The 14490-nt window shown below is 39.6% G+C and overlaps 1 protein-coding gene across 1 annotated transcript in view; it reads left to right on the top strand.

The window, feature by feature from the left end:
• vegfc (vascular endothelial growth factor c) overlaps window positions 1-14490 on the top strand; it is a 77447-nt gene that overhangs the window by 26397 nt on the left and 36560 nt on the right. Inside the window, exons 2-3 of the mRNA XM_079999932.1 lie at window positions 7420-7660; window positions 8396-8586. Of these exons, the coding sequence (XP_079856058.1) occupies window positions 7420-7660; window positions 8396-8586 (432 nt within the window). The remainder of the gene's footprint in view (window positions 1-7419; window positions 7661-8395; window positions 8587-14490) is intronic.

Below are 14490 nucleotides of genomic sequence, written 5' to 3'. Positions count from 1 at the left end.
AGTTCGGCTGTGACGGTATATTATTTTTCCCACGTGAAGGAACGGGCAGGATAGAGAGACATGGACATTTGTGTGTGTGTGTGTGTGTTGTGCACGTGTGTGTGTTATGCCTGGGTGTGTCCGTGCACAACACACACACACCCAGGCATAATACACACAGTATACAGGTGTGAACTCAAAGAGACAGCATTAAAGCATGAGCAACTGTAACATTCAAGACAAAACCACATGTTCATACACACACACACACACACACACACACACATACACACGCTCAAATTGACACAAAGATACACACATCCACCCGCCCAAAGAGCCTGGGGGCACTGTAATACTTTAGGACTAAACCCCATGTAAACACACAACACACACACATGCACACGTACAGTACACACACACACACACACACACACACACACACACACACACACACACACCATTGTCTCAAGTAGGAAATGGAGCTTTGTGTGTGTGTTGTCTGGGTGGCTGATGTGTGTAAATGCAGTTATATAGGCAGTAAATGTTTGTGTGTGTGTGTGTGTGTGTGTGTGTGTGTGTGTGTGTGTGTGTGTGTGTGTGTGTGTGTGTGTGTGTGTGTGTGTGTGTGTGTGTGAGTGTGTGTGTGAGTGTATGTGTGCGTGCGACATACAGACAGTCTCTATACAGACAGTGAAATGTCTGTATAGAGACAGCTTCACAGTGTGAAGCGGATTAAGCGAACACTAATATGGATGGGAAGGCAAGGTGTCTGTGTGTATGTGTCTCAAGTAGGAAATGGAGCTTTGTGTGTGTGTTGCCTGGGTGGGTGATGTGTGTAAATGCAGTTTTATAGGCAGTGTGTGTGTGTGTGTGTGTGTGTGTGTGTGTGTGTGTGTGTGTGTGTGTGTGTGTGTGTGTGTGTGTGTGTGTGTGTGTGTGTTTGTGTGTGTGTGTATGTGTGTGTGTGTGTGTGTGTGTGTGTGTGTGTGTGTGTGTGTGTCTTTAGGATCCTCACTCCATCTTGCACTTGCATGTCTTCTATTGGACTACGGAGGCATGCCCAGCTATTGTGTGTGCGTGTGTCCTCATTGGGTCCAGCCATACAATTCTCTGCTGGTTTCAACTCAAGGCAGAACAAAGGCACTTCTGCACCGGACAACAGAATTGTTAGCGTAAGAGTGATTGGTCTTGTTTCAAAGCTATTGTAAAGACAGACTCATATTATAGTGAATAAAACATAGTACATCTTACGGTAGAACTACACCAGGCGCGTTGGTGCAGAGTATGGGCACAGGGCGGAGCATGTTTTTTTACCGGCTCCACCAGCTATGTGGTAAATCATCCCAGACACGTCACATATTAGACACATATGAGAGAGAGAGGAGGAATATTGAAAACAACAGCCATTCAAAGCATTTTAACAAACAGTTTGATAATAACTTTTATTATTGTTGTTATTGTCCAAAAAATATAAAACATTCTTTGTGATCTCTGCTTATTAAATGTAAGTACTAACGTACTCACTAACTAACGTACTAAAAATGACATTGCAACATGTTCATCTTGTTTAGACTGTCTCACATTATGTCCTATGATTTCTGCAGACACTTTAAGTTAAATAATGTCTTGCAGTTATCCAGTTATAGTCCAGTTAGAATAAAAGTAGTCTGCTATAAATAACTTTTTATATAATTTAAACCTGAGTTAAAAATATAATTGTTGAAATTGGTCAGTGGGATGTGGATGTTCTGCATTGTATTACTTCTAGTTGTCACATACAGTATATGTTTGTTCTTTGTATTTAAAACGGGTCTCGATCAATAAGCAAATCGGAAGGTCTAGGTCTCTGCTCCAATGACTCATATAAAACACATTTAAATCGATTGCACTATTTACAAGAAACATTTCTATGTAGTTTTACTCTTGTGTTTCTATGAGAAAGGCTTGCGCAATTGTGTGCAGTTGAAAAAAAATAGACCTCTCGCGTGAAAAGAGAGAGTCCAGTAGAGAAATGCCTGACATGGCCAGTGTCGCGACAATCGTGGATCAACATGGATTCAAGGAAGATTCAAGGAAGCGTGCACTTACGGAACTCCGTACTTCTTCTGTTATAGTTGTAAAACAAAACCTGGATGTTTCGGTTCAAATTGGTTCAAGTCATGCTCCAGTTGATTCACGTGAGTATAACTGTTTATGTTCAATAACAAATGGCTTCATGCTGGCCATAAGTCATATTGACTTGAATCTCTGAGGCTACCTGGTGGGAGCATTCTTGAGGCAAATGTTGAAACAACCAGCTAAATTTGTATACGTCTAAATGCAATAAGGCTGATTAAATGTTATTACAACATGTACAAACATACAGTATATAGTCAAATAACAGACAATCAGAGAAAAACAAAGTCACCGTTGTGTCCCAAAGTCATGTCCCTGTCGGACCTGACTCAAAACTGGGGAATGTTGGCATCTGCTTCGTCAACCCGGCCACAATGGACCTTTAAGAGTGATCCTCACTATATAGGAGCACTCGACATGTGGGAGCACTCAACTAGTGCTCCTTAACAAACTCAACAAGGCCTGTGCCATCTTTTTCCATTACCAACATGTCAAGAAAGGACCACAAACATAGATCACCATCCAATAGAGCAGCACTTTTGCAGTGGCATCCAATGAGTCATTGTGCCATCATACAACCAGTGGTTGGCAAACGTTGATGTTGTTTAGCCTGAGAGCCTTGGGGCATGAAGTTAATAGGGCGCCGTAGATGATCCCCAGTGACTGTACAGTTCAGGATCACCCCACTTTAACGGGTCACCAACATCCAAATCCGGCAAACCCATTACTTCATTCCAATACTTCCTCTGCATCTAGGATCCTCCCTAGGTCTCTGCCAGTTGCCTTGAAGAGCACTCAATTTACCCCACAGGGAACGGTTTTACATTTTCTAGATCTTGGAAGCAATATTTTGTTTCTTCTCAATCATAACTTGCAAATGGATCGCCATTTCTCATCTCCTGGGTACATTCACTGGTTGTCCCCAGAAGCTAGCTAACTGTGATCTTATCTGCATACAGTAGGTAGCCTATATCTGGCTTTTGCTTGTGGAGCTCCCATCATATCTGCAAGTCTTTCAATACCCTTTGATATCCAGTTATCGTGCCCCTATGTCCCAGTATTGAGAGTTTACATATACATATTACACAAGCTAATGTTAATGCTAAACCAGATGCTCTTCCTCTTGTAAATTCTCTGACTTTCCTGGTCTAACTGCCGCAGTTTTTGTACAACACATAGAATTTATGCTGGAGTGAAGTCATATAATTTTAACCAGTGTACAAATGAATACAGGTACTCCTCACTTAACGACCTACCTGTTTAACGACCGTTTGGACTTAGGACAAGCTCTCTGACCAGTCTGTATTGTGCACTGCGTGCAATACCGTGGCGTGTGTCGCGGCATCTCAGCGTCAGGCATCTCATCGCACATCACCGTTCTCAGTCTCGTTTCAGCAGTCTGTCAGTATTCACTACACCAACATTTGCAGTCGCCATGGCCCCTTATCTTGAAATAACAGCAACAAGCCACATATATCAAATTTAAATTCACTTTTAATTTTTAAATCTGGTAACCCTGGCTGATGTCAAGGATGACTTGACATGTCCTTACATGCACTGTATATATATATATTTATATATATATATATATACACACAGTATGAGCCACTTGCTGGAGGGCTCTCCGCTGACAGCTGAATGGCAACGAGCTCCCAGTCAGTTTCCAGCCAGTTCCCAGTCAATAACCAGGGGGCTCCCAACCAACTGGGATTTCCCCCCCTTCTCATGTGTGCTGAGAGGGCATGTTTAATTTCAACTGCAAACACGCCTATTCATTCAATTCAATTCAATCAGTGTTTCACCATGAGATGGCGCTAACTTCACATAAACACATTCACATTTCAGAGAGAGATTTCAGTGGACCTGAGGTATTGTCCTTTGAACCCTGTCATCTTTCAAAGTTATTATTTTTTTTCATTTAAATTAGAACAGGTCTTTATGCTTTATTCTAATTTACATGTTGCACAGCTTTTACATTTCAAAATATAAGCAGTTTTTTTAATTACATTTTTTAAATTACAAAGTTCAATAGCTTTGTCATGAGACCACTCAAACTAGGTTTATATAATTGTAGTTTCAAGTTTATTGTCAAATACTTGATAACAATGCAAGCATCATTACTGGTAATGAGATTCTTATTCTCAGAGCCAACTCAACTTTTCATAACAAGTAAAATAAGGGCATAGTAGTGATTAAAACGAAACAGTATTTCAAAACAGAACTTAAAGAGTATTTCAAAAAGTATTTCAAAACAGCTTAAACAGTTAAAAAAATGCATACAAATGCAAATTAGTAGTGTAGTATAAATAATAGAAAAGTATTTTATCTAAAAGAAAGACTAAATAAGATACAGAGAATAATGACAATGAGTCAACTTGATAGTGGACATCTTAAATAGTCGTGGGCCACAACAATACAGTTTCATACTGAATGGCAACACAGACACATTGTTGTAAGACAAGCACTGCAATGTACTACTAAGAGGTAAGACAAAACAGGTGTGCAATGCAATACTTGATACATTAAAGTGAGTAGTGGTAGATGATGTAAACAGCTGTTTTCCTTCTTTTCAAAGTGGCCAAGTGCGTGGATAGCTTCTCGTCTTTGGCCTCTTGATTTCAAAATGAGTGTCTTTGAACCACAGTATGTAATTTTATTTCACTTAAAATAATTGTGAAATATCACAACAAATTTCTGCATTTGTGCTTCTCTCTTGGAGAAACAGTCCCCATTCACCCCCCTCCATTTAACAGATTGATTTTACAAATTGCAAAAAATAAATATGGCACAATAAAATATAAAAAAAATCAATGAATAAAAGTCAATAGAATAAAATCAACACCAGGAATATGATAATAATATTAAAATACTAAACAGTGTATGGATCCTTCTAAACACTCAACACTGGATCTTTTAGTGTTGAAACAGTTTAAACACCATGGTTTAAATTCATGGATTAGTTGCCAACTATTAAATAAATCGCCAACTATTAATGAAGAATTATTAGGAAGTCCTGTATGATACTGTATATATATTACAAATTATATAATACATATTTTATATAATTGATATTTCCCTGCATATATGTATGAAAGTATGTATGTATGTGACAAATAAACCTCTTGAAATCTTGAATCTAATATATATATATATATATTTATTTATATATATATATATATATATATATATATATATATATATATATATATATATATATATATATATATATATATATATATACCTGTGTATTTATATATATATATATATATATATACATTATATTCCCACCCCATTTGTCTCAAGTAGGGGTGGGAATCACCTGGGACCTCACAATACGATGTAGCTTTTTTGCACCAAACAGTTCTGGGGACTTCCTGAGGGGAATTAGGGAGGGGTCCCGAGAACTGGGGAGGTCCCCCGAGAACTAGATACCTTCAAGGGCTTTCTCTGGTTGCTTTCGCACTGCACTGGTTCTCTGAAGTGATGCTGACGTGATGTCAGCCAAAGGGGTTTCACCATGAGTTCCGTGTTGTATTTATGCTGTAACGTTCACAGATTTCACCTTACCAGTCCACTAAAATTTGTTTCTGAACACATTTGAGGTGAGAAATAAGCAATCCAGTTGCTTAATCTTCACTTATATGAGATTTACAAGATATAATTTAAAAGTTTGTTCTGACTTTTGTAAGACACGCATCAGGACACGATTTTTTGTTTAATTCAGTCAACATCGTAAAAATTAAACAAATTCAATAAACAATACAAATATATATTTTTATTTTTACTTTTTTTATTTGTGATTTTTTTTTCATTGCTGCTGGGTGTAGGTGGGCTGTTCCCCACACAGAGCAATGTGATTTGACTGGGCGGACTCAGTCCGAGGGACCGTGGACTGTGGACCAATTACCGTGCACTTACATCACTGAAGGTTCCTCTTGTGCCAGTTAGTCCCTGCCCTGGAGTAGGAGCGAAAGAAGTTGCTCAAAACTGAGTTCTAAGAATTACGATCATTCCTACAGTAGTTCCTGCAGTGCAGACACAATAAAAGGGACGGTTCCTCCAAAAAGTTCTTAGAAATTTGAAAAAGCTCCTATGGTGCGAAAACACACGATATGGGGAGTTTTGCGATACATTAAGAAGAAGAATCTTTAACTGTCACACACCACAACACATACACTCATGGCGACCAGTGAAATGAGATTTCTGCCCATCCTGGCTTATCCTTCCTCTGGGGGACAGACAGGAGCAGTGGGCAGCATACAGCGACATGCCTGGGGACCAGGCATTACATGTCCATTGCTGGTCAGACGATGACGTTCTGCATGTTTCTGGTGGGGGTCCTTACTGATGTTACATGCAGAGTATGTGAGCACGGGGAGAACATGTAAATGCCACACAGAAAGGACCCTAACCGGGAGATAACCTGCCAGAGCACGGTGCCAACAGTGCCCCAGTGGGAATTCAACCCAGGACCTTCTTGCAGTTACCGTGCCCACAAGTATTGTATTGTGATTAAATTTGTTGCGATATTTCATAAATAAAGCTTACAGGATGACAAAGAACCACAATCTTTGGTTTTCCATCTCTCTTTTCAGTTTGTGTGTGTGTGTGTGTGTGTGTGTGTGTGTGTGTGTGTGTGTGTGTGTGTGTGTGTGTGTGTGTGTGTGTGTGTGTGTGTGTGTGTGTGTGTGTGTGTGTGTGGGAAAGAGACAGACATTATGGGGTTTAGGTGGTGACTAATGAATGTTTCAGATTCCCTAGAAATACTCATATTCCTTTGAATAAAGTTTGAAGTAATTAAACGTTGCAGAAAGTTAAGCATATAATTATTTTTAACACATTTTGCAGTCAGTCAGGTTAGGTCAGCTTAATTTACACAGCCTATAACCATGGTTACATTCTCCAAGGGGGTTTTTATGGGTCAGCCTTCAGTAGGTGAAAATTTGATTCTGCCTCTTAGCCGGTGAGGAACAGGTGAGGAAAAACCCCCAGTAGAAGAAAAACTAAAACTAGGGCAATATACAATGACAATAACATAGTACACAATGGATACATGACAGCTGGACAAATTATAGCATATTTTCCATAGCATTGGATATACGTCTTGGATATAACAATTATTACTGTACGGTTTGTCAATTGGTAGAATCTACTGTCTCCTTCAAATATTCACGCATTTCAAGTTGTTTTGAACAAAAATGCAAGCGCAATACAAGAATGTCAATATTAATTTTGATCATGCCGGCGTTCATTAGAAACAAACAAACAAACAAAATCAAAGCAAGAAGTTGTAACATGTCTGTCTTTGTTTCTCTCTCTCTGCAGGACTCTCCACCGGAGCCCGATATGGAGCAGAGGTTACGTTCGGCCTCCAGTGTTGACGAGCTGATGAGCTTGGTCTACCCTTCCTACTGGGCCGCACTCAAGTGTCGCTCCAAGCTGTCGGCGGCCTCCTCCAGACCCGCCTTCCGGACAGCGGAGACGAGGGTCAGCCGGATATTGCCGCCGGTGGAGGCCGAGGAGCCCATTTTCGCTGCCGCTTACCTTAACCTGGACATCCTGAAGAGTAAGTCACCTCGTTTTGTAATCCGAAATTTTGCGGCTTCGAATCGCAAAAGATGTTTTAATGGAGGAGCAAAAAGTCAAAGTAGGTGGTGGAAAATACCAGAGCTCGCTTGCATTGGACATCTTAAATCATGATATAAACGTAAATACTTACAGCGGGTACCTTAAGTTGAAGTACCAAGTTGAAGTTAAATATTGTATTGTGATTGAAGGGTTTTCTTTTTACAATTCAATAGTTAGATAAAGATATGTGATTCATATCAATTCATGGCTCAATTCATCTGACCTGATTACGCGTAGGCCTGGCCTATAGGAAAGAGTGGTTTATATGTTTACTGTATCCAATTTTGTGTTGGTCATACTATAGAATGATTTACTGCTTGTGTTTAGTGAATAATATAGGGAAAAACATAGGGAAAAAATTGCTTACTAAATTGCACAATATTGGTCTAAAAAAATTTTGCAATTCCATTATTTTCCCAAATCGTTCAGCCCTACGTTCAGCGAGGAAAACATAGGCATACTTAGTGAACCATTAATATAGGAGTGATGAGCTTGAAAGGAGCGTAGAAAAGCAGCAAAGCAGGTAGGACAGGAGGAATTGGCTGCTTAAATAAGCCAGCCCATAAGGGCGCGGAAGCGTGTGGCAGAGTGGAGTTGTCTCACAGAACGAGCTACGCAAGCTACGCCTCATTTACTACTCATGCTTTAACGTCACTTTCGGCCCTGCATGAAGGTATCGAGTCGGAGTGGAGGAAGACGCAGTGCATGCCCAGGGAGGTGTGTGTCGACGTGGGGCGAGAGTTCGGAGCGCCCACCAACGTCTTCTACAAACCTCCCTGCGTGGCTGTCTACAGATGTGGGGGGTGCTGCCACTCGGAGGACAAACAGTGCAGGAACATTTCGACGGGATTCCTCAGCAAAACTGTGAGTGTGTGTATATGTGCCTGTGTATGTGTGTCCACTTCTGTATAACTGCATCCTGTGTGTCTGTCTGGATATGTTCTTGTGTATGCATTTGTCTTCTTCTGTTTATGTGTTTGTCTGTGTGTATATGTGTGCCTGTTTGACTGTGTGTATATCTACTGTGTGTTTATATGTGTACATGCGTTGGGCTACTGTTGCAGCGAAGGCAAAAGGTTGAAGAATATGTCAACTGTATATAACGGTGTCATAACAATTCATTTGTCTTGACAGCATATATACAAGTAAATGTTCACAGATAACTATGTACTTACTGTGAGTAACTGCTTAAGTAAGTATTAATGCTCATGGGTCATTTTTGTGTGTGTTTGTTTTAATTAAACAAGTTTTAGTCACAGAAGTTTTGATTACCGACTGACTTGCTGTATGCATCAGCTGTAGAAGCATGATCTGTGATGTATGTACGGTACATTTAGCAGACGCTTTTATCCAAAGCGACTTACAATTGTTCAAACAATGACGGACGCAGCCATCAGGAGCAATTAGGGGTTAAGTGTCTTGCTCAAGGACACTACAGCATGCTAGCAGGAGGAGCCTGGGATGGAACCAGCAACCTTTAGATTACTAGACCAGCAGCTCTACTGCCTGAGCTACCATCCCCATATATACGGTACGGCCAAAATGCTAAATTGCACTGCCCAAAATGCAGAATTGCAAAGACTTGAATGAATGGTCCCCAAGCATAGTGATAGTATCTAATGAGGAAATCCCTGTATAATTCCACCTTTAAAGGCAAAGTCAAACTAGTTGTAGTAGTAGTGTGTGTGTGTGTGTGTGTGTGTGTGTGTGTGTGTGTGTGTGTGTGTGTGTGTGTGTGTGTGTGTGTGTGTGTGTGTGTGTGCGGGCGGGCGGTACATTTGAACATACGTCATGGCAGTGTTGTGGTGTTTTATTTTTGGCTCTTAGGGTCTGACTCTTTGGCCCCCCTTGTTCTAGACAGCCAAAGCTAATGCTCAGGACAGAACCAGCCTTTTTAGCCAGTGTTCTCTTTTAACACTGTTGCCCTGTCTATAATACCTAAACACTCACCTATCACTGCAAACGGCTGAACCGTGTGTGTGCAACAGTCTGCGGTCAGTGGGAAGGGGAAATCCCAGCATGAGGTTTTGCCTTTTTAATCTGTATTATATTAGAGGGTCTGACCAAAGTAATAATTCTTTGTTCCAAATCCGACAATAAGTGTGTCTGCCTTTGTGTTGGCGTGGTGCATAGCCTCGCCTGGCTTCATTACGTTGGTGGTTTATCAATACCATACTCGATGAAGATACATGTGTTCTTGGAAAGCACATTGTTCAAGTTGGCTCTCGGGGGGAACATACTTGGGCGTGTTTTTCTACGCTAACTAGATGTCAATGGATGAAGGAGGAACTTTTTCTTCCATTGCACTTAACCCATTCAACTAGAAGGATGTTTTTTTTTGTTAACTCTTTCCATGTTCTTCCTCTGCTATTTCTATTTAGTGCCACACGTTCACTTGGTTTGTAATCAGTGCATGGAAGTCACAGAGCATGACTGTTGCGATCGATTTTGCTGTTGATACTGCACTTTGAAATGTATATGATGTATACTGTATACATATATTTGATAATGGAAGCCTGACATAAAATTTCTATAAATATTTTCATATACTGTACTGTACATTTAAAATGTATACGCTTTCTAACTATATCAATTATTTAGCCTGTGCATAGAATCAGATTTGTATATTCTGCATATGTGACCCACCGCAGCAAAACCTGCATTCTCACGTGTTTCTAAAATCGCCACAAGCTGCCAAATAAATTGGAAAAAACCTTTCTAGAAGGAAAATGAGATTTTTGAGATTTTCCTTTGTGTTTTCAAACTTATTTTCAAAGCCGAGTTTGATTTACAGTATAAATAGTAGATAAATGTTAAACCGTGGAGTAAAATATTCCCGTTAGATTACATGGGGAAACACAGTTCACTCACCGAGATGCAGAACAGCGCTGAACAACGCCGATTGATCGTTTCTTTTAAAGCGACCGTCCAGGTGAAGATCCTTCATCCATATTCCATGTGATGTGAAGTCACAATGGGAAACCGTTTTGATAGAGTTCAGCCTTTGAATCTTACGTGTTTTATACACACACCTGGATTCATTGTTGTGTAGGCGGAGTAACACGCGAAGAAGAAAAGCTGACGTCACTTCCGTAAACAAGACAGGGAGCCTTCGGAAATCTTTGAGGGTGATTATCTTAGAAAAACAGTTTGCCACACCCTTGTAATTAACAAACCATAGCTTTAAAAATATTTGCTTGATTTGCACAAGTGACACCTTTTTTGGAAGCTCTGATTCCTCACTTTCAAATGAGCTGAAATGAAAAAAAATTGAAACGGCACCAAAAGTACCTAAAATAAGATAAGATAAGATAAACCTTTATTAGTCCCACAACGGGGAAATTAACATCGTTCCAGCAGCAAAAAGGGGACAGCAGAAAATAAAGAGCATATCAAGTACACACTATAAACAATATAAAATATATAGAAATTGCGGTGAGTCACATATTTTTCATTTCATTTCATTTGTTCATTTGTTCTGCATTTTTGGCTACTTTCATTTTGTTTTTTCTAATATTTTATAATTAATATATCTTTTTTATGTTTCAATTAATGTTTAATGTTAATTGTCTCTAGAGGAAAGCACCAATCCTCACTATGACGAATTCCTCGTATATTAAAACATACTTGGTGCATGGCCACGAGCATATGTTTTCCATCCTGTCCCGTCCCATCCAGTCCCAATACCCAATATTGAGAAGACAAGAGACCTGTCAATTTTTGTACAGGTACTCCTCACTCCTCCTACAACCAGGTCGTGAAGTGAATTGGTGGATAAGCGAGGAGCCGTGTTATTTCACGGTAAGGGGGTGTGGCCATTGCAAACACTAGTGTAGTGTGGTAACTGCGAGAATGAGACGGAGAATGAGAACGTTGATGAGATGAGATGTATACAGTGTATATAGTTTATATAGTATATATAGTGTATATTGTGTATATATAATATATATTGTATATAGTATACTGTATAAAGGGGGATGCGCGATGAGATGCTTGACACTAAGACGCTGCGCACGCAGCGTGCATGCCGTGGTATCGTACACAGCGCAATACAGACCGGTCATTAAACAGGTAGGTCGTTAAGTGAGGAGTACTGATATAGCATTTGCGAGATGTTCAAAGTGCTCAGGCATGGATAGAGAGGATATTGTACATATGATCTATATGCTGAGCATGTGGAAATGTTTGGAAATTTTCCAGACCGAAAAGTGTTTTTCATTTTGTGTGTATGTACACACTGTATGTTTAGAATAAAAGACGCGTGATGAGAGTACAATTGCTGGTTTATATTAGAGATTAATTTTGGTGCACATGCACACTGAGCTTAGCAAAAGGGATAGGAGCCTCTAATGGTTTACTCCCTGCATGTTATAGGGTTGTTATTTTTAAGGAAATACATAGAACCTTATAAATCAGGAGACTAACACCAGATTATGTAAACTCTTCCGGAAATAACCCTGTGAAAGCATATGTTATCCAAAGTGTGATCAAGAAAGATGGGGCATAGTGTTTGCAATACGTGTCTGACAAAAGACAATATATTATTTTGTGTATACAGTATGTAGTGGCCACTGCCTTGTAACAGCCCGGGAAAGAAAACAAAAAAGCTGGTTCGGTTGAGTGGTGTACTCGGTTAGGTGAAATTTTGATTAATTTAGTGTAATTAATAAAGGATAGTCAAAAGTTTGCATTTCTATGCACCTCACCTGTTTTCAAAGATGGTGGTTGCGCTGTTTACAATATGTGTCCCACCACAGCAAAAGCCGCCATCTCATGCATTTCTAAAATCACAAGGAGCAGCCAAATAAGTTGAAAAAACCTTTCTTGAAGGAAAATGAGATTTTCCAGGTTCTTATTCCTTTCTGTTTTTTTTTTAATCTCTCAACGTATTTTCAAAACCGAGTTTGATTTATAAATAGTAGAAAAATGTTAAACCGTAGAGTCAAATATTCCCGTTAGATTACATGGGGAAACACAGTTCACTTACCGAGACGCAGAACAGTGCTGAACAATGCCGATCGATCGTTTCCTTTAAAGCGAGTGTCCGGGTGAAGATCATTCCTCCATATTCCATGTGATGTGAAGTCACAACGGGAAACCGTTTTGATAGAATTCAACCTTTAAATCGTACTACTGTTACACACACAGAGCCACCCTTGTGAAACGGCGAAGAAGAACCCTTCGCGTCACGCACCTACGTCACTTACGTAAACAGACAGTTAAAGCGCAGCACGGGGGTGTTTCAGTCTTACTTGTCTGTGAAAACTTTCTTCTCTGTATCATTATGGATTACCCAAAGCCGGTGGCGGAAGCTCTGAATCATATTTCGGACCATAATATGACCAGTGCAATAGATCCAAGTCAGTGTTAGCAGCACGTACAGGACTTTATTTTCCGTGATGAAAGTCAGTTCTCCGACGGCGACGCCGAGAACGACAGCGCTGCTGAATCTGATATTACTCCGGACTTGGAGAACATTTCAAACAGCGGATTTCAAACTTAATATGACGATGAAATGGAATATTTTCAAGAACCACCGGAGGAGAACGACGGTACGAATGTTGTTGTTACAACGGAAGAAGTTGATGACGTGATGAAGTCCGTTGGGGTCTGTGACAGATTTTCACATTTCAGATTTTCTGAGACTCATAATATTGATAAACTCTACATTTTGTGGTGTTGTCCGTACTTTTAAAATCCAAAATAATTCCACTTTTTTAAAACATGTATATTATTACTGTTAAGTAAAAGCTTTTTCTAAAAACAATTAGTTGTGTGTTGTTGAGCTGTTCGTGATTGTCCCATTCAGCAGTATGTTAAGTAGCCATGAGGCTTTGCTTGTCAGCCAACTCCATTTGCATTCTGGGAGCTGAATGAACCTGATGTGGGTAAAACTTTGGAGGTGATTATCTCGGAAACACAGTTTGCCACACCCTTGACATTAACAAGTCATAGCTTTAAAAATATTTGCTTGATTTGCACAAGTGACACCTTGTTGGGAAGCTCTGATTCTCCACTTTCAAATGATGCGGGAAAAAAACAACTTGAAAGCCACCAAATGAACCTAATGTATGCGGTGGGTCACATATATAGTATACAGTTAGGGCCTTTTGAATGTTTATATCACTATTAATATATTTTATGAAAATGTATATGATATATTTTAATTAGGGCGAGTGAAGGGAGTAATAAGATTAGCAAATTAATCACACAATATACTGTGATAAATCACCAGATTAATGTAGAGTCAACATAGAGGAAGTCTATTTAAAATCAAATAATGTTATTTTATGTCATGTTTTGAATTTAATGAATATTTTGGTGTACAAATCTCTCCTTTCTACTTCACATGTTTTGAATTGAAAACAGACAACACACATTTTTGTTTGCTGTCCACAAATCTTCACTCACATGTAGAGGATATTTTTTGCACTTGTTTCATATTTTTGAATTTTGGAAAACACATTAAGTAGTAATTGCACTAAATTGCCTCCATACCCTGACAGTTGTCTAACACATGGCAACATGACTTACTTGACATATTTTCTTGCACTTCTGACAGCGGAGGTTTGGGCTAGGGCTTGATCACTTATTGTTTCAGCTCAGGTGTTTTTTTCATTTCCAATAGCTGTAAACTTAATGAACTGGCTAGGGCGAGGCTTTAGTTTATAGCTTATTGTTTAAGCTGATTTCTGTTAGATGTGGAAGTCTGAAGAGGCCTGAGTTCATCAAGTTGAGAGTGTGTGATTGCGTGTGTGTGTCTGTTGG

This window comes from Zeus faber, assembly GCF_960531495.2.
Source record: "Zeus faber genome assembly, chromosome: 4".
In the NCBI taxonomy this organism is placed as follows: Eukaryota; Metazoa; Chordata; class Actinopteri; order Zeiformes; family Zeidae; genus Zeus; species Zeus faber.
This window is presented reverse-complemented; position numbering and strand designations above follow the sequence as displayed.